This window comes from Agelaius tricolor, unplaced genomic scaffold (assembly GCF_023055355.1).
Source record: "Agelaius tricolor isolate 1412-34295 unplaced genomic scaffold, bAgeTri1.0.p SCAF_1, whole genome shotgun sequence".
Classification (NCBI taxonomy): domain Eukaryota; kingdom Metazoa; phylum Chordata; class Aves; order Passeriformes; family Icteridae; genus Agelaius; species Agelaius tricolor.
The window spans coordinates 26,378,242-26,403,953 of NW_027269261.1; the positions used below are offsets into that span (position 1 = coordinate 26,378,242).

General features: G+C 40.2%; 2 protein-coding genes across 5 annotated transcripts in view; one reads left to right on the forward strand and one right to left on the reverse strand.

The window, feature by feature from the left end:
* Positions 1–12,875, forward strand: SLC3A1 (solute carrier family 3 member 1). Its single transcript, XM_071427535.1, has 10 exons — positions 1–955; positions 1,656–1,835; positions 2,782–2,936; positions 3,978–4,103; positions 6,150–6,269; positions 6,984–7,108; positions 8,247–8,445; positions 9,158–9,304; positions 11,354–11,470; positions 12,302–12,875. The coding sequence occupies exons 1-10, from the start codon at positions 559–561 to the stop codon at positions 12,740–12,742; spliced, it is 2,007 nt and encodes a 668-aa protein (XP_071283636.1). The 5' UTR covers positions 1–558; the 3' UTR covers positions 12,743–12,875.
* The window catches only part of PREPL (prolyl endopeptidase like), a 21,252-nt gene continuing 6,495 nt past the window's right edge, over positions 10,956–25,712 (reverse strand). For all 4 annotated transcript variants that reach the window (XM_071427520.1, XM_071427511.1, XM_071427500.1 and 1 more), the window contains 10 exons: positions 25,139–25,262; positions 22,635–22,851; positions 21,878–22,063; positions 20,160–20,363; positions 19,246–19,421; positions 17,626–17,842; positions 17,287–17,436; positions 16,214–16,340; positions 15,237–15,319; positions 10,956–14,324 (listed from right to left, as the gene is read on the reverse strand). In XM_071427520.1, coding sequence (XP_071283621.1) covers positions 14,244–14,324; positions 15,237–15,319; positions 16,214–16,340; positions 17,287–17,436; positions 17,626–17,842; positions 19,246–19,421; positions 20,160–20,363; positions 21,878–22,063; positions 22,635–22,851; positions 25,139–25,262 — 1,565 coding nt within the window. In that variant the 3' untranslated portion in view covers positions 10,956–14,243. The remainder of the gene's footprint in view (positions 14,325–15,236; positions 15,320–16,213; positions 16,341–17,286; positions 17,437–17,625; positions 17,843–19,245; positions 19,422–20,159; positions 20,364–21,877; positions 22,064–22,634; positions 22,852–25,138; positions 25,263–25,712) is intronic.

A 25,712-nucleotide genomic window follows, 5' to 3' on the forward strand; every position in this document is an offset into this window, starting at 1 on the left:
GGCTGGGGCAGCTGAGTTAAACCGTGAAAAAGATACACAACCAGCCTTTGACTCTTTTCTTCTTAGTTTGTGTTGTTGCATTCGGGCCAGTGTTGCCAACACTTCAGTCTCTTGCTGTCTGTGTTTAAACTATCCATATTCAGACTGCTTCAGGCAGGGGAGACTATGACCAGTCTGGAAAGCTGCATATTTACTAGATCTGATACTGGTAAAACCTGAATTTCCCCTTGCTGTCAAAAGGAAGAGAAGTGTGGAGAGAGCAAGAGTAAACATAACTGTGCTCAGCTGGTACCAACAATAGGCTTCACTTCCCAGGAGGACTGCTCTTTCTCCTAGCATTTTGTTATCTTGCTGAAGATGCCGAATATGCAGAACATCGTGAGCACTTTGCCCTTTTTGTCCCTTTTTGAACTTTGACCAGTTGGTCAGGATTGTTTATCAACCCAGAATAGCTAATTGCACTGTTTCCCATTTCACTGAACAAAGGTGCTGTGGCCAGAGTCTCCAGGACAAGAATTGTCAAGTAAAACAGCTGAGGTGGAAGCTAGGAGCTTACCTATGGAGCTGAGTGAGAAGGGAGGTGTGCAGAACAATGGATTTGTTCAAAATGAGGATTTTGAGGACAAGGAAACGGCCACCGGTAGCCAAGAAGAAACGCCAAAGACGTGCAGTGTTGATGTGGACCCGGGGGCTGTGGAGGAGACAGTGCTGAAGCCTTATGCTGGGATGCCAAAGGAGGTCTTGCTGCAGTTCTCCAGCCAGGCCCGCTACAGAGTCACCAGGGAGATCCTCTTCTGGCTGGTGATTGCTGGTGCCATTGTGCTGGTGTGCGCTACAATTGCCATCATTGCTCTCTCTCCGAAGTGCCTGGACTGGTGGCAGGCCAGTCCTATTTATCAGATCTATCCTCGCTCCTTCAGGGACAGCAACATGGATGGGAATGGGGATCTGAAAGGTGAGTCAGGTTTCATTCTTGCTGTGTAACAGTTGTGTGTGTATGTGTTATATGAAAAGGAAAACCAGTGGAAAAGTACAGTCCAATGGACAAAGCCGCCTTAATGGAGAGAAGTAAGAGAAGTTGTCAAGCAACGTTAATAGCAGCTCACATTGTTGTGAATAAATCCAGGAGCTGTTTGCTCAAGTCAAGTCTAAGTGTGGAATTAGAAAGGAAGTCGAGAGATGGTGCTGAGAGCAAGCAGCAGCACAGCTGCTGCCAGAGTCAGACACCTCCACAAAATCAGGAGGATGAATGGTGCTGAGCACCTGGTCATGTTTGCTGGCTGCTCCTCCTAAGGAAAACTAAAACTGACAAAGAGGGGAGAAAGATGTGTTACTTCTTGTTTTCTTCATGCTCTAGGTGTTATCAGCTGGTAAAAATGCGTGGAGATGGGGCACCTGGTAGCAAGGAAGCAATGGCACTTATCAGTAGCTGAGCTGAGACTGCCTTGCAGAAAGGGGAGGCTCGGCACCCAAATGGACAGTGCATTTATAAACAAGGACTGATAGCCACACTGTACAGTACTGGCAGGTGAAGGGCAGAAACTGTTCCTGTAGCTGCATACCATAGTAACATGTCAGGAAGATAAAGGGACCAGAGTACAAACAAAATTCTTTTGTCTTTCCTGAACAGATGATGTCCTTTTCTTTTTAAATAGGTATTCAAGAAAAACTGGACCATATTACATATTTGAATATTAAAACCATCTGGATCACCTCTTTCTTTAAGTCCCCTTTAAAAGACCTTGGATATGGAGCTGAAGACTTCTATGACATTGATCCCATTTTTGGATCAATGACAGATTTTGAGAATCTGATTGCAGCCATACATGACAAAGGTAAGCTGCACCTCCAAGCAAAGTAACTCTGATAAAAAGATGGGTACTCATGGGGACTTCAGGTTGTGCACCTGGCACTGCCTTCATGGTGGCATTAATCAGGAGCAGATGGAGGTGCCAGCAAAGGGTACAAGACAGCTCCACAGCCATGTGAGCTCTGTGGCTGCCTTCTCCTGCCCTTTGGCTCTGGGGCAGAGCTGAAAGCAGGACAGAGGGCACAGGGAGCTACAGCGGCAGCACAGGGGGCTGCATGCTCTCTGCAAGGAGGATGTTTGTGGGTGGTGGGCTGGCAGCCATCCATGCTCCCTGAGGCCTGTCTTATGGGCACTGGAAGGCTGGGATCAAGCTGAGTGCATTTCTGTCTGACTGAACATGAGGGAACACATGCTTCTTTCCTGCCCTCACATCCTTGCTTTGGTGCTTTTATGCCTTAGACCAAATGTTTGCTCAGGTGTTTCTTCTTACAGCTGCTGAACTGAACAGAAAATGGTTTGCAAGTCTGAAAATATTTGAGGTTTCAATAAAATGTCTGTTATTTAGGAAGGGTGATGAAGAATGTGTGATTACTGTAGAATGTGTGTTTCAGTCCAACTGGTGAAGTGCCTTTCTCACCTGGGAGGTGCAAGACAGATGTTGAAGTCAGAGGTAGTGAAAGTGGTTCATAACTGCAGAAATCTGATTGTTCTCTCCACTCTCCTTTCCCTCCCAAGCTGTGTTCCAGCTACTTGCAAACACCAGTCAGGTCTAACTGTTTTGGTAGTCTGGTACTTTTTGTGGGGTTTTTGTGCCACTGTCCTTCACCAGACCTCTGGCGTGGAAGAAGCCCCAATACCGCTGATACCGCATTTGGAAAAAATATGAATGTTGTCTTAAAAGGCTAAATGTAATGTTGTAGTGCAGGGGGAGGGATGATGGGGTTTTTTATGTTTTTGTTTTTATTTTTAAGGGCTAAAGGTGATAATGGATTTAATACCAAACCACACAAGTGACAAACACTGGTGGTTTCAGCTGAGCCGCAATCGGACAGGGAAGTACACGGACTACTACATCTGGCAGGACTGCAGGCAGGCTGCTGGCTCAGTCATCCCTCCCAACAACTGGGTAAACACGGGAAGGGACACACACACATCCCAAGCTGGGTGCCACAGGGCAGAATCAGCTGTAACATGATTCTCCTGGTGTACACGGGGTTATAAATGACTGGTGAGAGGCACAAACTGATGTTACTACTTGAGTTAGTGCAGATTAAGATTAAAACCAGGTTGGGAGATCACTTGAAAAGTTCTTACTTAAAGTGAAATTTTAAAAATTACTTTTGTTTCTTCTCCTCAGTGTTAAATCTTCGTTCATTAAACAAACACACACACACACACAAAAAAAGGTTGGGCACAAGTTGTTCCTTCTGTGTATGGGTATTCTGTTCTAGAAACTGTGTCAGGTATTCTGAAGTCATGGTTGGTTACAACAAAACAATGTGGTCTTGGCTATTGTCCTTTTTTCTGGAAAGTGCTCAGGCCAGAAAGTGTGTTGCCAACTTCAAATAGATTTATTTTAGATTAGAACCAGTGGGTGCATGATTAGGAACTTGTATATTCTAAAAACTCCAGGTGGAATTAATACTTTGTACCAATTTGTATAGTTTCTCTTTAAACTTAAGAGTTTTAAGAACTATCTAAGCTTTTGGAATCTTTTATTAGAGAGATGGTGATAAAGTTTAACATTTTTAACTTGCTGACTGTTGTTGGCCCTTGAAAGGGATAATACTAAATTGTAGAAAGCTCTAAGTTAACCAAAGCTATTTTAAATAAGTTTTAGGAGAAGTAATTCCAAAATAAATGTTCCCACGCATGTTTTCCCCTCTATTCCAGATATTTCCTAATGAAAGTTAACTTAATAAAAAATTTTCAAAATCTATAATACTGAACAAGAAATAGGTGTGGTAAAGCACAACTAAAGGGAGAGCAGCTGGTGGCAAAAAGAAATGAAAATCATAACTACCAAAATCTGTTCAAAATGTGGTCCACTGATTAGGCATTTTGTGCTTTATTCTGTGCTTGTAATGCCACACATTTTAATATGTGCACAGGAGGAAATGTTTGTTAAGTTAGTAGTTCTGATTGTCTCTCTCCCTTGGCTGAGCAGGTGAGCGTCTTTGGGAATTCCAGCTGGCATTTTGACGATGTGAGAAAACAATGCTATTTCCATCAGTTTGGGAAGGAACAGCCAGACTTAAATTTTCGCAACGCTGCTGTCCAACAAGAAATCCATGTAAGTGTGGAACCCCCAGGTGCTGAGCCAACCCAGAGCAGCTCTTGCACTGAAGCCTGTGTAGAATGGCAAGTGCAGAGAAGTTTTTTATCTCTGTTGATACAAAGAGTTGTTAATTAGCCAGTCAAATGGAGGGATGGCCCTTGTTTAGCAGAGAGATGTTTGCATTTTCGGGAAAGCAGAGGCAATGCTGATTTGAATTACAAGGAATGCCTGGGCTTGTTGATAAGGGGGAGATAGTGAGTTTCGATCTGTCCACTTGTCTGATGACTTTCTAGGGGGAACATGAGTGTTTTCACAGTGAGAGTGGTGCTGATGGTGCTGCTCCGATGGAATCTCATTCCTGTTTGCACTGTTTCCTTGCTGACAATGTGGAATTCATTAAAATATGGGGAGCAGGACAGCTGCTGCTTCTTTTTCCCCTTTCTCTAAGTTATCCCTCAGCAGGTAGTACAGCCACGTCATGTGTTTAATTGAATCTGTAAGCGTTTGTCACTTTGTTCTGTTGAATTGTGGTGCATTCCTTGGGCGCTGTCTTCACAGCTGCCCAGTCCTGGGATGGTCTCTGCGGGCCTCTCCCCTCACCACGGGGTACTGCGTGAGCTTGAAGAGACAAAACGCTTCTGGTCACACCTTTTAACTCAGGCACACAATGAGAACTATCGAAACTCCAGTAGCAAAGAGATGCTGCATTTCCTATTAAAAAAAAACAAAACAAAACAAAACAAAACATGAGAGCTGGGTAGTTTGTCCTGGTAACATCAACCTTTGGTAAATGTGTATAAATATCATGTTAAAGAATAATTTTTATCTAGTGTTTTAATTCAAAATCCTGTTCCAGGAGGTTAGGGGAACTGAGCAGGAAGCAAATGGACTTCTGCAGAGAAACTCAAGTCTTTGGTTCAGCAGCACAAGGGCACCCAAGAACAGCCACACTCAGCAACCAGCATGTTGTGGCTTTCATGTGTAAATAGATGTAGATTGGTGCCAGTGAGAAACACATCAGTGCTTGGTGTTTGCAGTGCTGATACCCGGGTTTGCTTTTGTGCTGAGCACAGGTCTAAGCATGGATATTTTTGGGTAGATTCAGTATTGGACAGACACCATATTGAGAGCTGCTGCTTTCAGAATGGTGCTATGAGAAAGTGCAGCTCAGTGAGGCAGTCTTTATTTGCCAAACAAAAATCTGTACAGCTTGTGCACTAATTCTACTCCAGCCTGTTCAGACAAGTGTACTTCATATGTTTTAAAAAGGCAAGTCAATAGACTTTTTAAAATATATATAAAAATTTATTTTTTCCTCTGATGAAGACAAGTATTACAACTGAAAGGACATTTGCAGAAACCACTCAAGAGGGACTGAACTTTGTTAAAACTGGGGCAATTAAAACTGTACTAATATAGTTAGTGAAGTAGGATATAGTTTTACTAATAGTGACTAACATTGGAATTTGATAGTGAAATTTCAAATTAATAGCATTTGTAATTGTTGGATAATAATTTCTTATATTCCTGAGAATCAACAAATAAGTCTGAAAAAAATTTTCAAAATTACATCAGTCAAGTAAGAAAGAACAAATGTTTTAAGAGCTCTATTGTGTAAAATAAAATTGGTGGCACAAGGTTTGTGCAGAACAACATATTCCTGCATATTTGAATCAATGTGTTCTAATTTTGTGCACCCATGACATGAGTGTTCATCAACAACATCACTTAGCATGAGCCCAGTTGTGTTGAGGGACAAGATTAGAAACTGCTTTTAGTGAGTCATGCCCTGGCTTTGGTCTCCTGAATTATGGGAGAAGTTAGAGACCAGTCTTTTTTTTTTTTTGTATGAATGAAATAGTAAGATATACTTTATTTAGCTATTAATTTGACCTTAGGTCAACATGATTCACTTTAGCTTCTAGAAAAATTTGAAGTACAAATCAAAAAATGAATTGTTATGTATTAACACCTCCTTACAAGTTTAGTTTTCTTTTTAACAGTATACTATTTTAAATGGAGTGGGCTTACTCAGACTTTTCAATTTTTGCTTTTATCTAGGATATTATCAAATTTTGGCTCGGCAAAGGAGTTGATGGACTTAGTTTTGGCACTGTTAAATTTCTCTTAGAAGCAACACATCTCCGGGATGAGCCTCCAGTGAACAAGTCTCAGAATGAAGTAATGTTTATGTTCTGTCTTTGCTTTCTTTCCTGCTTTTCCTATGGAGGCAAGAGTGCCTGCTTTGACTCTTTTGGGTCTTAATTGTGGCTGTAGGAAAATCAGGTCAGCCTTGGGAGGCGGGTGCGTCCCAGGCACTCTGCACAAAGAGCACTCACCACCAGGAAGCCCCAGTAAGAACGGGAGCATAACTAAAAACCACTGGTATAGGCCATGTGTGGCAATGAGAGGTGATTAAACACATTCACTGTTGTTTATGTTACTTGCTTTTGCTCTGATAGTGAACTTGATGTTGTTGCCAGGTAGTGCCAGCACCATGAGACTGTTCTCCTGTGGAGCTGGGAGTCACAGGCAGCTGGCCAGTTCCAAGGTGGTGATGATGTTGTGTTACTCTGTCAAGGCACTGCCCATCTTTCCAGCCTGGTCTGAGGCCACAGCTCATGCTGTGCTCACTGCTCCAGATGGGCTCTGTTGGTTAGTGCTGTGGCTGGGCTTTCCCTGCTGAAGGATGGGATCCAGAATTATCAGTCCTCTGCTACTCCAGAGTTCCTCAAGTGCAGTTCAGCTCTGTGCTGTTGGTGTTAGCATGCTGAACTCATTTCAGTAAAAATTCATGACTGGTGCACTGTCTCAGGAAAGAATGGGGAGAATTTGGAGAACTGTGAAACCTAGAACATTGGTGAACTAATGTGAAGTACTATACCCTGCTTTAAGGAGAGTATCACAGCCTATTCCCAGCTCTACCATGACTACACCACCACCCAAGTTGGCTTGCATGACATCGTCCGCAGCTTCCGTCACACCATGGATGAGTTCAGCAGAGAGCCTGGCAGATACAGGTAACCAGCACAGCTGGCCAGTCCTTTCTAATATTCATCTCCCTCTTGCTAGCAAGAAAATGGTTTTTTACTAACATAATACACCACAGAAATGCAAATCCTCCAGTGCAGAGGCTGTACTGTCTCTTCCCCAGTGTAAGCAGAAAGGAATTGGCCCTGTTAGCTCTGCTCCATCTGTGGACTGTATAAGGGTAGAGCAGAAAAAGAAAACATTTTAGTCAGAGGAACTAATTTATCAACCCTGTGACTGATTTATTCTTTAGTTTTAATGGTGCAGTTGAAGTGAGACACACAGTCAGAGAGTGTTAAAATCACAGAAAGGTTGAATTTGGAAAGGACCTCCTGAGGTTCTCTGATCCAAACCCCCTGGTTTTTAGGGCCACCTGGAGCCAGTTGTCCAGGAACTTGTCCAGATGGCTTTTGAACATTTCCAGTAATGGAGACTCTACATCCTCCCTGAAAAGCCAGTGCCAGGGCTGTCACCCTGGCTGGTGGGAGTTTCCTGATGTTCATAGGGAAGCACCTGTCCTGTGTTTCAGTTTGTGCCCATTGCCTCTGGCCCTGACTTTGGGCACCACTGAAAAGAGCCTGGCTCTGTCACCTCTGCACCCTCCCTTCAGTACATGGATGAGATCTCGCTGAGGCTTCCCTTCCCCAGGCTAATCAGCCCCAGCCTTTCCTCCTGGGGAGATATTTCAGTCCCTAATGGCCCTAGTGGCAGACTAAGGGAAGGATTACTGTCCTCACTTCTGGCAGCGCTCCCCTAAAGCAGCCCAGGATGCCCTGAGCCGCCTGCAGGGGCTCGTGGTCAGCTTGAGGGACCTTCAGGTCCTCTTCTGTGAAGGAAAGCATGGAAATTGCTGGAATGGAGTGTGTGGACATGGATTCAAAAAGATAAAGCCTCAGTCAGATACTTTAGCCTTGTGTTGACTCCTGTAGATTTTTCTCCAGCAATTTCCAAGGAGTACTGCTCCTTGATTCCTTGTCTGCCTTACCATTTCTCTGTATTAATCTTTTTTAGATGGGGAAGGGGAAGTGACCATAATTCTTAATGCTCTGTGTCCAACCATTTCTAGCTTTATTGTGTTCTGTGTAACCAAAAATGAGCAAAAAAAGCTATTTGTGTACTTCTTTTTAGATTTATGGGTTCTGATGATGATGAAAAGGAAGATATTGAAGCAACAATGATGTATTATGGAACGACTTTTATCCAAGAAGCAGATTTTCCCTTCAATTTCAACCTAATTAACATGAAAAATCTATCAGGCAACAGTGTTTCTGAAGCTGTCAACTCGTGGATGAAAAACATGCCTGCAGGAAAATGGCCAAACTGGGCAGTAAGAGTTCTAGACCAACTCTCATAGGAAGGGCTTGTTCCTGTAGGGGACAGAAACCACACACACTCTGATTTCAGTGGGATCAGCAGCAGCCTGGGCCCATGGCTGAGCTTGTGAAAACTCTCAGCTGCTGTGGTTGGAGTCCTTGACACTGTCCAGCTCTGCTGCCCTTCCACTCCCCTTGCAAGGATGACAGAAGGGAATTTATGATCATGCCTCTCCCTCAGTGTCTCCAATGGCTAAACCACCAGTGAGAATGGAATTGGGATAATTATCTTTTACCATAATCTGACTCACTGCAATGGATTCTGGAACCCGCCCAGGGCTAGGGCAGAGAAGAGCAGGCAGTGGAGAGCAGTTAACTTAAAACATTGCTCCTCTTTTTCCTAGGAAGCATGTTTGGAATGTGCAAAGGATCTTTTTAAAGCAAGCAGAGCAGTCCTCACACAGCAGAGAAAATAGCAGAGAACTGTAAGCAGGGACAGTTGTTATTTGTCATCTCTTCCTCACTTCTGCCTCATGTGCTGCTGGCAGGACTTCTGTGTATTAAATTTTTTGGAACAGAAGTTTGTAATGGCATCAAGGTACCTCAGAGCCCTGGAAGGGAAAGAAAAAACCCCAAAACATTTACTACCTTGTTAAATTAGTTAATCAATTTCACATATGCATGAAATTTTATAATCTGTGTTTAACAGAATGACATTTTCTTCAGGTTGGAAGTCCTAATGCTGATCGGATTTCAACTCGGATTGGGAAGGAGTACATCAACGTCATGAACATGCTGCTTTTAACCCTCCCTGGCACTCCTGTAACTTACTATGGTGAAGAAATAGGCATGGAGAACATTGCATCAGAAAATGTAAGTGAAGAGCATGTAAACTCTGGTCCTGCTGTTGTTTAGTTCCAAGTAACAGAACACTCAAAAACACAAGAACTTTTGTTTCGCTAACCAAACACAGTCGTTCTCACTGCTTAAATGGTTTTCCATGTTCCTCATGGCAAACCTCTGTACAGCATGTGGAAATGGCCAGGCCAGAGACAAGAACCAAGGCCTGGATGTGTGTCTGAACTGGTAGACTTCAGTTATGGATGCTGATTTCTATCTTTCTCTGGATCAGTCTTGCATGGTTTCCAGCAATGGTGCTTCAGCAGAAGGAACAGCACGTGCCAGCTCTGGGCCTGGCCAGGGGTTAGGAGAGCTGTGCTGCAGACACATGAGGGAAGATAACAGAGCCATCTCCTTCCTCCCATGGAAGTGCCCTCATCATCGTGCCAGAGTCCATTATTTCCTGGCTGTTATTTAAAGGAAATCATGGTTCTGATTCTGTCCCAGTCATGGCTGTCATGGGTGTGCCCAAGCTCAGAAAAAGGGATCTGCACAAAGGGCAGGCTACCTGGTGGCAAGCAGAAGTGGCTTTCGGTCATCATGCATAGTCTGTGCCAAAAGGGAGCAGCTCACCTCTGCCTCTCCTGACTGTATTTGAGCACCATGAGAACGTGGTCCTATGGCAGATGCTGCTTTTCCTGTGGAAAGCCTGTTAGGGAATGAGGCAGCTGCTGGCAATGTTAGACATGACATTGGCTAGCTTTGTATCAAAGGGAAAGAAGTACTTAAAGCACAGGATCATCTCCAGATTTGTCTGATTCAGATATGGGGAAGTGATTCTCTGATTTAAAAGGAAATCTCATTTCCTCTGAGAAAACCCTAGGTCAAAGTATCTCCTGCATTTTCTTGCTGCTGCTGATTACTGCTGACAGAGTGATTCTCTTAAGAAAAGTGGCTCACCCTGAGCTCCTCAGGGTTCACTCTCTTTTAGTGGCTACCCTGTGGCTCAGAGCTTTGGAACAAATGCAAACCCACCCTTCATCCAGGCTGGAGAGGAAGGCTCCCTGATTAATGGGTGTCTTAGGAAAATGGAAAGTATTTGCTCAGGATTATACAGGCTTTAGTCCCAGCATTTCAAACACTTCAGGAGACATTGAAAGAGGTAAAGATGAGAGGCAGTGTTACCAGTGTTGAAAACTTAGGATTTTTTTCCCTGCTTTTCAGAATATGCTAAAAAGGAGAAACCCATTATTTATAATGTCACAAAGCAAAGTGACAATTTCTTTTGTTAGGCTGCTGCTCTGACAGATTGTATTGAAAAGTGTCCTTTATATGAAAAACAGTTTTCATGGAAAACAAACACTCAAAGTATGTGCAAAATATTTTATGCCCTCTTATATCATTAAATTTAAGTGTCAGATCTTTTGGCAGCTCTTCAGTAACAATGAAGAAGCTTTTTCAGAATTTTTCTGAATTCTTCAAAATGAGAACTTCAGACTTTTTCTACATCGACACTTTTTAATCAGCTAAAAGCCAGTTTTCAATAGTTTTGCATTTGGAAATAATAATTTTACCTTTCTAACACAAACAGTCCTGTCAAAATTGTACCCCTTGCAAAAGTAAGCTTGAAGAGTTCTGGGGTGAAAAGTGCAATACTTAGAAAATAACAGACACTGAACAGCAATTACTTGTTGTTTACTGTTATTTTAATGACATCTCTTCTAAGGACTCATTACCTCACATATTCACTCTCTGCATGTCTAGATATTTATCAGAATATCTTGGCTGTCATCAGTAAACTTTTATTCAACCATCTGTTGCAAAGGATGGCAACTCCAGTAAGAGTCATTTGGGAATTCCACGTTTTACCCAGCAATGCTGTATCTGAGATGATCCCCTCCCCTGCATTTCAGGAACTGTCTTGGTTCATTTTCTCCTTAGATTTGGACCACAATTACATCCTCATTATTTTTAACTTAAACCAAAGAAAGCAATACTGAAAGGGAGATAATTTGGGAGAGGTGAGAACATGCTATTCAAAGAATAATTTTTAATATGCTAATCACCACTTCTATTTTCTAGGCAACCCTCCCAGAGAAATCCCCCATGCAGTGGGATGGAAAAGTTAATGCTGGTTTTACTGAAGGGAACAGCAGCTGGTTACCAGTTAACTCCGATTACCAAAGTGTAAATGTGGAAGTAGGTATCTACATGTGTAACAAACTAATGGTCTCAAAATATTTTCATTATTTTAATGTATCTATTTTGCTCTGGCTTCCTTGTAGTAGCGAGCATTGGTAGCAGGAAGAAACTCAAGGGAAAAAAAAGGCACTGAATCCTCACAAGTTTTATTAGAAAAGGAAATCCTTGCACAACAAGGAGCCTACTTCATCTATATTCATTTAAGCAGAGTAACTACAATTATGATGTTGATGCTGCAATTTGGCTCTTTAACATCATTTTCATCCTTTTGATATTAAATTGAAAACTGGTCTCTTTTCCCCCATTTCTATTGCTATAGAAAGCACTGGTTTTGTAACAAGAACTTGACATATACTGACTCTAACATAAGTAGAGCAGTGAATCAAACAGATTTTGCTGACCTACAGTGCTGCCCAAAATTGAAGGCAGAAAAAAAAAAGCTAAGATAGCAGAAATATAAAGCATGAAATAAACCCAGTGACTGCAGTAGACTGGACTCAATGAAAAAGATTCAGTGTCAAGCTTTGAATGGCTGTGGCTTTCTCCTGAATCACCAGTACTGAAAGGGAGCTGGGGGAGGAAGCAATCGCTTTAGTGCTGGGGAAATGTTATGCTCAATAAACTCTGTGACTGCCACTCCCCACGTGCCAAGAAGCGCACAGAAAAAGCAGATTTTCAGTGAAATTTGCAGACAGATTTGAAGAGGGATAACTGTCAGCACGGAATTCTGACAGGCACGTTCCCAGCAGCCTGGGTGGGTGTGAGAAGGGAGCTGTGTTTCCTCCCTGCAGAGCCAGGAGCTGACCCTGCTGGTGCTGACTCTTGCAGATGCAGAGCGCCTGGTCCAACTCAAGCCTGGCTCTGTACAGAGCGCTGACTCAGCTGCGGAACGAGGAGCTCCCCATGAACCGGGGGTGGATGTGCCACGTCTGGAATGACAGTAACGTGTTCGTGTACGTCAGGGAGCTGGATGGGCTGGACAGAGTCTTCATGATGGTGCTCAACTTCGGCCAGGAGGCAACAACAGACCTGCAGGCCAGAGTTCCTAACCTTCCCTCTGAAGCTGTAGTAAGGCTCAGTACTCATTTTAGCAATGCTGGTAAAGTGGTCAATACCAAACTTATTAAAACTGAAATGGGAGAAGGCCTGGTCCTAGAATATACAACAGCAAAGCCTGTTCATACTATGGAAGCTTTTCAAGGGAAATGTTTTGTGGCAGAAAAAGCTTGTTATTCCAAGGCCCTCAATTTACTCTATGTGAACTGTTAAGTAGAGGAGTAGAATACCTGTGCTTTCATGTTAATTTAGAAGATATTTAGCTTCAGGGAAATGCTAAAAATACTCCATTTTCTTCAGCTTTTAAAATGTTATTTGTATACAGAATAAATGTCCTGAAAAATCAGATACATAATTGTCTTGTATCAGTATTTGTGATGAAAAGGAAAAAGAATGGTATCAACTCCCCCTTAGGATGTGTGGAGAAGAAAAGTAAACCTGTTCTAAAAACTGTCCTGTTTAAGCATGTATTTTTGGGAGGAGAGATGTGCCTGGCTGCTGACCCTGGAGGTTGCTAGTCTGTAAGTGCTCCTGTGGAATCCCAAGCCTGTGGCAGTTCATTGTAACTTTTTAGAAGTCTGCAGATTTGTAAAAATTATTCCAAAGGGTGGCTCTGTATTTGTTAAAATAGGTGAACACAAGCAGGACTAGTGTATATTATTGTGATGTTTCACCTCTTCTGTCAAATCTAATAACTCTGATTATCCTCAAAGTTAGAAAGAAAAAGAACAAAATGTAGCTAATATTTAATTCCACACTCATAACTGCATTTCCAGTTGATTCTCCTCTTCCCTGCTGAGTTAGAATATGTTTGCATTCTCTTATTTCTTTTCCTGCCCTAAGGCTGAGGTGAGGGGTGTGTACTTTAGTTCAGAGGAAGCAGCTGAACCAAACCTACTGAATGTCAGTACAGGTGCTCTGATTTGCATTTGCTGCACCTGCAGAGGCTGATGTGGCCCTGGGTGTGCACCACACATCTCTTTTAACAAGCAAGGCACAGCAGACTTGTGCCTTGCTCAGAGGGCAGCTAAGCTATGAATCAGGCTACTCTAGTGGGGGCATTCTTTTTGTTTTACCCTCTGGAGATACTCCAGCATCTTCTTACACATTGATTTAGTCCTCCTGAGAGATGTGGCACCTCCTTAAGATTACCATGCTAGGTAAGGGACTGAAAGATTTTTAATGTATTCAGATCAGAGTTCTACTAAAATTCCTGTTCTTGAGAGTGCTTTTCTTTGCAGTTTGGTCAGTCCCACCACATGGTCAATACACCATGGCTGCTGTGCAGAGAGAGAGGGCAGCAACCCCCATCACCTACATATGGGGATTAGTCCTGGAAGCAGTGAGACTTGAATGTCAGATGCTTTGGAGGAGTTCTGCTGCCTTGTGTGAGATGTGCCTTGGACAGGAAGGCTGCCTGTGCCAAGTGCCTGTGGCTCTCCTGTGGGGCTCTGTGTGCTGCTGCTCTGCTGGCTCACGTGAACAGAGCTGCTGCACAAACTCATTTCTGCTGGCAGCTGCTTCTGCACAGCCTGGCAGGGCAGAATTCCAGTTCTTGGTCTGTATTTTTGTAAGGCAGTGCCACACCCAGCTCTGTGTGCTTGTGCCCATAAAGCAGGGATCTGAGAGGAGAGATCCTCTGGAGAAGGTGTTTGCTTTCTGTACAAATCCAAATCTGACCGTAAGTTTCTCAGGTGGTCAGTGTGTTTGGGAGTTATTTGCAGGATTTGCTGTGATGTTGGGGATGGCACACTTCCTGAAGTTCTCTGTTCAGAAAAGCAAGGTGTCTTGCAACCTAAAATAATGAAAATATTTTATTACAAGGTAAATATTTTATTATTAAAATATTACAAGGTAATATTTTATTACAAGGTAAAGTTCTTCACACTCTAAACATTCAGGCTCTTGTGCAGCCATTCTAGTAATCTTCCTTTTCTATACTAATGCTTAGAAATACCTTGTCCTAAGACAGCATGGAGCTTTTGCTGAAAGAATACATCTGGGGAATAACTGCCACAACCACCAAATTAACATTTTCTAGAATTTGTTAAAATTAAGAGTAATAAAATTAGTATCCAACTGTGACAGTCTGAGACATCAGTAAAAATATGTTAGGTCTTGGCAGTATTTTGCTTTTAACAAGCATGCTTGTAAAAAGTGCAAATTCTTGAAAGCTAACTGTAACAGCTTTGATAGCACAGATCATGCATTTCAAAATGTAAAGAACCAACCCATCATGTATGTTTTACACAATGAGGAAGATAGGAGTAAATAATATGACAGTTTTAAGCACTTAATACCCCACAGAGCAAGACTCTTCCTGCTGGAACGATGTTTTGCACAACTTGGAACCTTTCATTCAAATCTCCTAGCACATTACGGTGGGAATTGAACACTATTTTAAGGCTATTTCAGTAATCTGACTCTGTCACTCTCTTTTATATCTGTACAAGTATATATCTGTATAAAAATAGATATAATTATATATAAAGATTGCTGGGTTTTAAAATTATATATATATATATATATATATATATGTGTGTGTGTGTGTGTGTGTGTGTGTGTAAAATCAGCAGTTGCTCTAGCAGTTTTTCTTTATAGTTTAAACATACATTCAATGTCTGCCCAACTACTGAGGCTGAAGTATTCCTTGAGGGGGAATATGCCCTGCACCATGTTATGGAGCTGTGCAGTAAAGGGACCATACCTCATTCAGTGAGTGCTCCCAGGATGAATCACAATGACTGCCATCTGCCTGGACATCTAGGATGATATTAGGAATCCAATTTCCTGGAACAATGAAGCTGATGATCACTTTACATTGAATGGACAAGGAAAAAATTAAGTGGGTACATGAATTGTTTAAGGATAGCTAATTCTCCTTCTTGTCCTGACAGAATTTCTATTATTCCTTAAGAAAAAGAGAATTGTAGAGGGGCTTTCTGAATGAATTATTTGTATTTCTAATAACTGCATATTTGGAAAATATTAATCTATTTAGTGTGTTTGTTCTCTCTGAGTATTTTTGGAAAGACATGCTCTTTTCTTCCTGCACAAAGAGCACAACAGCAACTGCAGCACTGGCTGCAATTTCTCAACCAGTGCAGTTGTGCTGCTCAGAGACAGGGCATCATGAAATGTAGAAAAGGTTATTCAAGATCTCTTTTGGTAATGATGGTAAAAGCCTCTCCCCAGACTGGATGGTACAAGAAATTTGTCAAGCTTGAATGTACCTTTTGCTGGAAACTCCCAAAGCTAGGGTTAAATTTCAGGTATAAAAGCACCTGTGCCTTGGCCTTGTTGTCACTCTAGCTTGGACTAAGGACCTGCAGCTTTAGCAAAGTGAGAAAAATAGGTTTTTGTATAGCAGCAAAAGTAAGATTTTTCTCCAAGGGTTGCTGAGAACTGCAGTCTGGCCCTGTCAGCAGCTGGAGTGACAGTGTGGGTTCACTCTGCACTATCCAACAACTGCCCTGTGTGGAGGCCTAGGAAAGAGTGAGCCCCCTGACAGGCTTCCAGTCTTTGGTTTTGCATCTCAGAGAGTGTTCTGAGTCTGCTGTGGAGCTGGTGATATGGGATTGTGTTTGAATTCATTTAAGGAGGAGTCAATCTCTGTGGTCTTTAATTTACATGACTATTAAGATTTTGGTTAACTCCATTTATCTGTGATATTCTTATCCTTACCTTTCTTACTTGTTCTGCTGGCATGATCTAGTGCAGCCTTTCTGAGTTTCTGAACATACTGTAAAATTCCTGTTAGTGGTACCCGTTCGTCATTTTCATACGCCGTGATAAAAACTGATGGATAGCACTGAGATTAAAAACCAAAACCAGTTAAACACTTGACAACTGGTCTTTCTCAAACAGTAATACATTTTTCTCTTACTATACAACTTGTTAGGGTTTATTTAAGAACTCATCTATTTCATAATTACTTAGTGTTTTCTAAGAGTTTTATCACTCTAACTGCAAAAAGTATTTTGGTCTGAAAAATGACTTCACAGTTACGCATAATGCACTTGCAAAAGGTCATAAAAACATCCTCTTCCCACTGATAAAGGCCTGATGCCTGTCTGCTTGCTGATGATTGCAAAAAAAGAAAAAAGGGAGTAATAATCATGTAATAGTTTACCTTAGAACAATAGTTGGAAGTTTATTTTTGCAATCTTTCTGCCAAGAAGTTGGTTTTTAAATAGTAAGAATTTTACTTATGGTAGCTGTGCAACCCAGCTAACACATTGTCAAATAAAGAGAGATTTCCCTTGAGATGACAAAGTCAAAGCTATAGGTCCTTTTCCCTTTAAGTGTTTGTTTTAATACCTCTAGAAAGGTATTAAATCAGTGGAAAATACCCCCACCTCCACTGGAAAATACCTCAGGTGGAGGTAGTTTCCATCAGTGGAAAATACCTCCAGTGGAAACCTCCTTCCTCCTGTGTGTGCAAAAAATCCAGTAAAACACAGTAGAATGTCAAAACTCCCCCACAAAAGAAGGCATTTTGCATGTTGATATTTGCTACACAATAATCTATTACTTCCTAAGTCCTAAAACAAAAGCAAGTTTAGAAATTCATATCATTTAGGAGAAGGCATTGGGTTAATTTCAGTAGTCACTCGTGACTCCAACTATTGCTAAGATTATTACTGAAATAATTTATATTGGAGTTTTTTAAAAAAAACCAGTGATCTACTTCTGGTTTTCTTATAAACCACTACACTTTATGCCTGAAGTATTCTGCACAGAAAGCATAGTTTTACCTGTGGCTTAATATTCTGGTATGGGCAATAGCTTTTGATATACTTCATACATTTTTCATCTTCTAATGGATTTCCCCATTCTTCTTGTTCCTCAATTGTCAGTGGGAGATGAGTTTTCATCATTGTATTTAGAACATCTACGAAAGGAGCCTTAGAAGTCATTAAAAAAAAAAAAGTTGGCAAATAGGACAGAGGACGTTGAATATCTGAGTCAAGATGTTCTCAAACAAATGAGGAGAGTGAGCTTTGAACTGGAATGTTTCCAATTCTGAAAGTGGTACAGTAACAGAGATAGCACAGTATAATGTTATAATGTGTACAAGGTCTGCAGCAGCTCACCTGTAAAACCATAGCTCTGAGCAGGGCTGGGTCAGTGTTGCACAGGGCTCCAGCGAGAACTCCCCCAGCACTGGCAGCTGCCAGGGCTGTGTGCTTGGGCTGAGAAAATCCCACTTGGTGCAGCAGCGTGATGCAAGCCCTGAGGTCATGGAGACCTTTGAGTTTATTATGCTGACATCCATCTCTGTGCCAGCTAAGGCCCTGCTCTCCTCCACCCCTGAAATTTAATGCAATTCAAGTTGGAGTCTCTTCAGAAAACATTACATGGCATAGCTTCAGAAAACCAAGGAACAGCAGCAGCCACAGAGTGGCACATCACAGTTTGCTTTCCCAATTAATTCTTCTCCATTTTTGCCTTTACCCTTCTTTATGGCTAAAAGAGAAAACATGAAGGCAAAATAAATCCAGTCATGATGACTGGTGAAAATACTAACTGTAGAAGGGCACATGTGCTTGTGTCCTGGAATCTACAGGAAAAGCAACACTTTAGGAAATGACATTTTCATTGTAGGCAATACAAAATCAGATAATATTATCTTTTTATACAGGAAACTACAAAAATATTTCAAGTACTTCCATTACTAACACTATTACTTATTAAAAACAGTAGAATAGTATTTCTGAGCTCCACACCAGACTCTCAGGAATTGTCTTCCACTTAGCTTAAATTCTGAGACTCTTAGAAAGTTGGGTTTGGGTTTTTTTCCTCCCCTAATCTGTGAATTTCAAATGCTACTTGAAATGTTATGTTTTGTAGTACAGAATTATAAAAATAATTTATACCTCTTTCTATGCAACCACAATTTTGGTTCTAAGCCACCTGAAGCTTCTTCTTCTGGTTTCAAGTTTCAAATGGATTATTTGATTTGATTGATGCCATCTTTGGATGACAAATCCATCTTCATGTAGGACTGACCTGCATCTTAAGATTCTTAGTGGGGCGTGAGGAAGAACAGCACAATGCTTGCCACTGAGTACAGCAGACTGAATATATTTGCTGAATTTGTTTTGGGGCTGGTATTTCCAACAATTATTCATTCCTCCCCTTGCCTCCCCTCCCTAAAGTGATTCTTTTGTTATCTTCCCTAGCTACTGAGAAAAATTTGAAGCCTGTTGTGCACTGCAGTTTGATAAAACTGGTAGATTTGTAGCTAAACTGGAGACAGATGATTTAGCCAATAAAAGAATAAGGGCTGCAGGTTAAATGCTAAGTTGTTGCTGTGGAATGTAAATCGCTTTCAGAAGACACAGACTGAGCATTAGCACACAATGCTCTCAGAAGGAGAGGGAGATAACATGTCATGGCAATTTGAGCATCTAACCAAATTTTTTCTTGAGCAAAGATGAGACAAGAAGTAATGAGACTTGAAAAGATTAAAAGGTACATACAGCCATCATGTAGATTTAGGAAACCTAAAATGTAGTGTGCTTTTGTGGTTTTTTTCCCTGAGGTAAATTTAAAAACTACCTAAATAAAAAAATCTAAGAAAATATGAATAATTAGGTATAGGTACACAAAAAAAAAAAAAAAAAGGTGCATCTTCAGTTGTACATGAACAAGTATGTGTATCCTGCAAAATAAAATCTTATAATCTTATTTCCATTTTATATTTGACTTACCTAACATGGCAATATGCTAATATCCAACCCTCTTCAATTAACATCAGCTTCTCTTCTTTAAAGCTCATGTTCAAATCTATGCCATAAGCTCCATATACATGAACTAGAAGTGGTCTCCTGTGTAGTTCTTTAGAATTCTTATTATGAAAAACTGTAATTGGCACCAAAGTTTCATCCTGGAAAAGAAGGAGTAGTTTTACAATAAGGGACATTGCAGAAATCTCAATGACACATGGCAATGAAAACTTCAATTATTTATTTTAAAATGTGGTTTTTTGATTACAGTAATTTTTTTTCACTTACAGTGTACAAAGCACTCTTGAAAAATAAAGCCTGAGACTGAACCTCTGCTGTGTGGGCTTACAGATGCAGAGTATAAATTCATTTAAGTGCAACACCTGAGGAGTTTTTAAAATACCAAAGTACCCAAGTCTTCCTTCCCCCTTTAACACCAAGAATATATGTTATTATCAATAGAGTTTACCACTTACCACAGTACAAACTCTTTATTAACATCTCCAAATTTTTAAACTCAGGCTGTTAAAACTTTCCTTTCTTGATCTGCACTGTGCAGCTGGTTGTGGGGTGTTCTTTTCAACAGCTGGCACCTTTTTCATTTATCATGTGGAGTACAATACCATTACATCAACTAGCAATTCTCACTTATACTAAGCTTCTTGACTCATCATGTGCTGTTATCTCCTGTGGAATACCCAGGTTAATGGAAAAAAAAAATCACGACTCTTTCTTGTTCTTCTCTGTAGCACTGAAGAAAACACCCACTGTTTAATAACTATAGCACCAACTGCTCTTTACATTTTTTAATCTCTGTTCCCTGCCAAATGCACTTTCTTTAAATGGGTGGGGAGGAAGGAAAGAATAAAAGGAATGGGAAAAAGACTGAAAAATCTTACCTTGCTTTTAGCTAGTAAACGTGTAGTGTGACAATTTGTAATAATTGGTACCTCTTGCACAGCTTGCTCAATGAGATTATTTTCTTTAAATGAATATGCAAAACGCTTAGGGGGGTGTACTGGGGAGGAGAGCTGAAAATAGCAGGTGCTGGTGCTATGTTCAGGATGAGATTCCAATTCAAATTCACAGGCCCACGTAGGTAGCTGAGAAAACATGGCATTTCAAGTGAGACCCTTACACTGCTTCTGTAAATTTTGCTTAATATGTCCTTCAGAGTAAAAGGCTTTGGATATTAACTAATTATCTTAGTTTGTATGTAGCACTAATTATCTTAGTTTGTATGTAGCTTTGGATATTAACTAATTATCTTAGTTTGTATGTATGTATTTCATTTAAATCCAGTAACAAAACAGTCAAGAAGTGAAAGACTGGTGAACTTTTCCCCCAAAACCATTAGATAAAGTTGGACAATGAATTAAAAACAAAAAATAAATTCAAATTCAGTTCAAAATGGGTATTAGTGCAGACTTTTTAAAAGAAAACATTTGAAATTATTCTGCATCAGTTTTATTTTTTAGATCCTATTTTTCCTTGCATTTCCAGTTCTACTTCAACACGTTATACAGCCAAGTCCATGTCAGCTATTATGCTTTTACTGTGAGTTAGCTCAGTAATGCTAAGCCACTGAAAACCCCTGCCTCTTAACTTTGTTCCTAGTGCCAGCCATTGTGAAGAACAAAACCTTTTCCTGGCACATTCACCCTCAGATACTTACTGTTATTATATTTAAGGTTTTTAACTCTGCTAAGAATGAAAGAAATCAAGATTCATTCTTTGAGAGCAGCAGGGACATAGCCAAACCCTCTGCCAGACCATTACTTACTTGGGTTAGGTTGCTAGAGGCTTCTGAAAAGGCAGCAGAAGTCCAAGTTCTCCTGAGTAACTACAGGCCCTTTCTGAATAAATAAACTATGGCCATTTTAAAAAATTGAAGATTTTGGAGACCATACAGTGTACTTTGTCAAAAACCTTTTTCTGTAGCAGTTTTATAGAGTGCAGCATTGGCAGTTTGTTGCAATAAACTTCTGAGTTGTTCAGACTGTTATTTTTCAGGAAAACAAATCAATTAAATATTTCACCTGAATGATGTTCAGAAATTGGATTTGGCTTAAGTCACTTTGTTTTTAATCCACAGGTATTTAATAACTAGAGAATGGAAGCAAATCCTTTGCACCAATTGTACTGCAATATCAACTCTTCCCATTTATTATGGGACAGTGTCCATACTTGTTTTCTGAACAAGTATGATTTCCGATTTCTTTCTCCTGTGGGAGGGGCCTTGCTTACACCAATGAGTGTAGGTAAAAAAAGGCTCAGTAAAACTAAGTACAGCATTTAGGGAACTAAGTCCTGTTTACATTAGAAATCAGCTGTATTGTCAAGAGCTTGACTGTAATCTGTTGAAGAAAGAAGTGGCTCACAGGATAGCTGCTCTTTAACTTTCTAAACGCTGCAATAAGCCATCACATCACATCCTGAAGAACAGCCACAGGTAGTACAATTAGTCATAATGATGAAATTGCCAGTATTAATAGTTTCTAAACCGCTTTTTGCTTTTGGAATTTACTTTGCTTTCAGTATGTTATGCCAAAAAAAAAAAAAAAAAGAAAAAGAAGCTGGAAAAATATTATGCTGCTTAAACCAAGCTAAAACATACCTTTATCGACTGAACTGAGTGTGAAACAAAAGAAATCACATTTAAGTAAAGATGACCAGCGTTCTTCAGGAACATAATACAGTCATCACTGAACATCTCAAAGTCTACTAGCTTAGTTTTCCTTTCCAGTGCATAAACTAACTGCCAGTTCTCCTTGCCACTGGAAGCTACTGGTGCCTTCATCAACTATAAAAAAAACAAAACCAAACAACCTTGTATTACTAAAATGTACTCAGAGTTACAAATGAGAGGTACAGACTTATAGGCGATCTCATACATTTTTCTTGCAAAAAAATACTTATTTGTATTTGGCGTGTTTGCCTGTCTAAAACTGGAGATTTTTAAACTCCCTTTACTTAGGCAAAATGGAAGAACAATGCAGTAACATTTGGAGAAGACAAAGTCTCAAAGATTACTCTACAGAAGACTGTAATGCAATAAGTGCTTTCAGTGTGGCCAGCACAGTTGTAGGTGGGTATGATTACACAAAGTGAGATCACCAACTTTTGATACAGGGGAAAAGACTGTTGAAGCATAGAAACTTCTTGATGCTGTCAAAGGAGTTAGGATCAAACTGGCCTCCTACAGGTGAGACTCCATGCAGCACTATAAGTCTTTTTAATCCATGCAGTTCTCTCTCTTAATTTATTTCAGTAAGCTATGATGAACAGAATTAAGAGCCAACCTTACTATTTCTATATGACCTGCAATAGGCATCTAAATTAATCCTATGAATGTAATTATCAGTCAAAATTGCCTTATATTCTGCAGGTTCTCCATATGTAGTAAGAATGTACAACTGGTCCTTCCTGTGCTCAATGTGGTAAATGAGCCCCGTGGTTCGTGCTTGTACAAGAGCAGGTGACTCAAAGGGATGTCTGCAGTCAACCAGCCAAACTTCTGAGGTTGTCTTGCTGTTGCTGTTGATAGTGAGAAAACGCCTGTCTTTTGTGCAATAAAGGTCTACAAAGAATCTGTAGGGAATCATTGAAAAAAAAGAAAAGAAAAACTTAAATTTTATCAGTATTTTAAAATACATCAGTTGTTTCAGAATCATGGGCTTCCATCTTCAAGGTAAGAAACAACATTTCTGTAAGCAGACCGGAGAAATTTCAGGCTACTTGGCTCCCAGACCCACTTCTGCTGCACTTACCCTGGTATTTAGAACCCTTCAATCTTGTGTGTGAAACCTGAAATCTGCAAGGAAAGCAATTCAGTTGTTGCCCAACTAAATCCAGGTTTTTGTATTATTGAGCTAAACTGGAAGCTTGTTTATGCATACAGGCTTTAAAATTCGGGCAAAATGTAGAACTTTTTATTGAGCTTGTAACCCTATTTAAAATAAAAAAGTAGTAATGGATAGTTAAAATAAGGAATGACATCATGTGAGAATAGCAATAACAAAAGTAAGAGCTATTAAAAAAATAAATTGATAAAATGTCTATGTGCTACTGACCTGACTGTCAAATGAAGCAAATAAGACAAAAAGTACTACTTAAAAAGAAAAAAAGCACAGAGGCTTATATGAGGCAAGAAGGACAGTGTTGAAGTGATGAAACTGGAAACTGGAAAATTTGGAACTAAGAAACTAGGAACTGCATACTGGATTTACATCTGTCTGAAATCTAGAAACAGAAAGCAGACTGATAACTAGTGCCTGGATGCTAATAGTAGAGAAGTTCAGGCTGAAATTCAGTTTAAAATTTCTATGAGTCATCCAAATTAAGTGGAATGTCACATCTTGGATCAGAACAGTCTCTTTGCCATTTTGAACCCTTAAGACTGGATGTCTCTAATAGCAAAACTGTCCAACATGAAGATCCAGATTCCATCAAGAAAATGTTGGGTTGAGTACCATAATCTGCATCACACAGATCAGATACATGACTGCAATGATGATCTCTCTAGGATTCAGAGTATTTGACTGCTGAAGAAAAGGATGCTTTAGATAGTATTTTCAGTGCCTTTAATTATTTGCAGGTGGAGGATCTCAAATTTTTTGGTACTATTATTTTTTTCTAATTGCACCCTCTTGACATCTTTAGGACAGGCACACACTGGGAGAGCTAAAGTCTGCAAGAAAAATCAGCCTCCTGCCTGTCTAATATCCATGAATTTGGCAAGAATGTGGCACTGCATTCAGCAGAGATTCCAAGAGTTCAGCTCTGCTGATCCTGCCTCTAAGAGGGTTGAGCTGAAATGCATGTTACACTTCTCCCCAAGGATTATGACCTTGATATTACATTTTTTTTTTCTTTGTAGCTTTAAAAAAAAAAGTCAATAAATTTTCAGCTTCTAAAAAAAGATTTGATTGCAACTAGAAGAGCTGGTGAGATGCAGAACAGAAGTGCTCAATGGCAATACAAAAGAATGTCTCGCCATCTCCGATGAAGGAGTTCAGCTATGAGCTGCAATAGCACATGAACCTTTAGAGTAAGTTTCTAGTAGATCTACTGTAATGACTGTGACCTTCAGAATTATGCCAACAGTTTCCCTGTGGGGAAGTGCCAGGTCAGTGCAACTTGATTTTCCAAAACGATGCATCAAATGCAGCTGGAAAAAAAGATCTTATTTATTCCATCTCCATTGCAGATTTTTTTGTTTTCTTTTTTTTTCTGATGAAAGTATAATAGGCATTTCTTTACTGAATATGTAACTTGAATTAAGAATAATAACAAATATTTATGCAATGCTGTATAAATATACCATGTGCTACAACGCTGAAAAGCTAGTTCTGTGCTCAATTTAGCAAAGAGCCTTCTTGTCTTCCTAAACCACTGCTTAAAGAAAGGTTATTGAGAGGGTATTCAGTCAACAATAGTTCTGTCTCTTGGAATGTTGTAATGATTTTGCTCATCCATTACCCAGAGCAAGGATTAGCCTGAACTTATGTATTTTTTTTAAAAGATCAGACATCAATAGCAGAGAAAACAAAATGAAGTCCACGGTCTGATTTACCCTGTATGAAACTGTCACACATTCATTAAAGGACACCCTGACCTGAGAGTGACCTTGACATTTATAAACTCAGCTGAACTCATGAGGTAAGAGAGGAAAGTTTAATCTCTGTTGATCACATATCAAAAGGAGAACAGAGCACATTCTCAGGCTGCATAAGGCACTACTGACCACAGAACACAAAAATGAATTTTACTATTTGAAATATAATATGGAACACTTTGTTTTCCAAACCAGCTATATTTTACATATAAAATACTCTAAAATATGTAAAGGACTTGTTGTATTTTACGTATGCATTACCTTGCATCTTGTTCTGTATAAACTAACTTAGTACGTTTCTGGTAAGTGAAAGTGGTCATGAATACATTCTGGCATTTAAGGTTCTTCTGAGCTGTGTAATACAAAACATCATTTGCAGCCCATTCTGGAAAAAAAGACAAATGCATATCAAATTCAGAGAGAAGATAATATTACTGACAGAAGATGGGACTTCCATGGGCACTGGACCCAGTGCTGAAAAAGGTGGGTTGCAGATGGTATGGAACTGAGGACAGCACTTCTGCATCCTGTGGGCACTGAGGTAAGAGCCAAAAGGTTTTTCCATGAATTTTTTCTCTGAATACCACAGAACAAGAATCTCATAATGCATTGAAAAAAAAGCAAAAAAAAAGCAGAGGTCAATGTTGCAGGGCCCAGTAATAGGAAGCTGTTGACCCTGTGTGGGTTCTGGAGGTAATAGGAAAATAGGAGACGTGGCCGTTTAAAACAGCAGAGAAAAAGGTTTACATGAAGTCAGCAAGATAATAAAGACATCATAAGCTCTGCACTGCTGCATGTGACTGCACACAAGCCATTTAGAGAAAAGAGATGATGC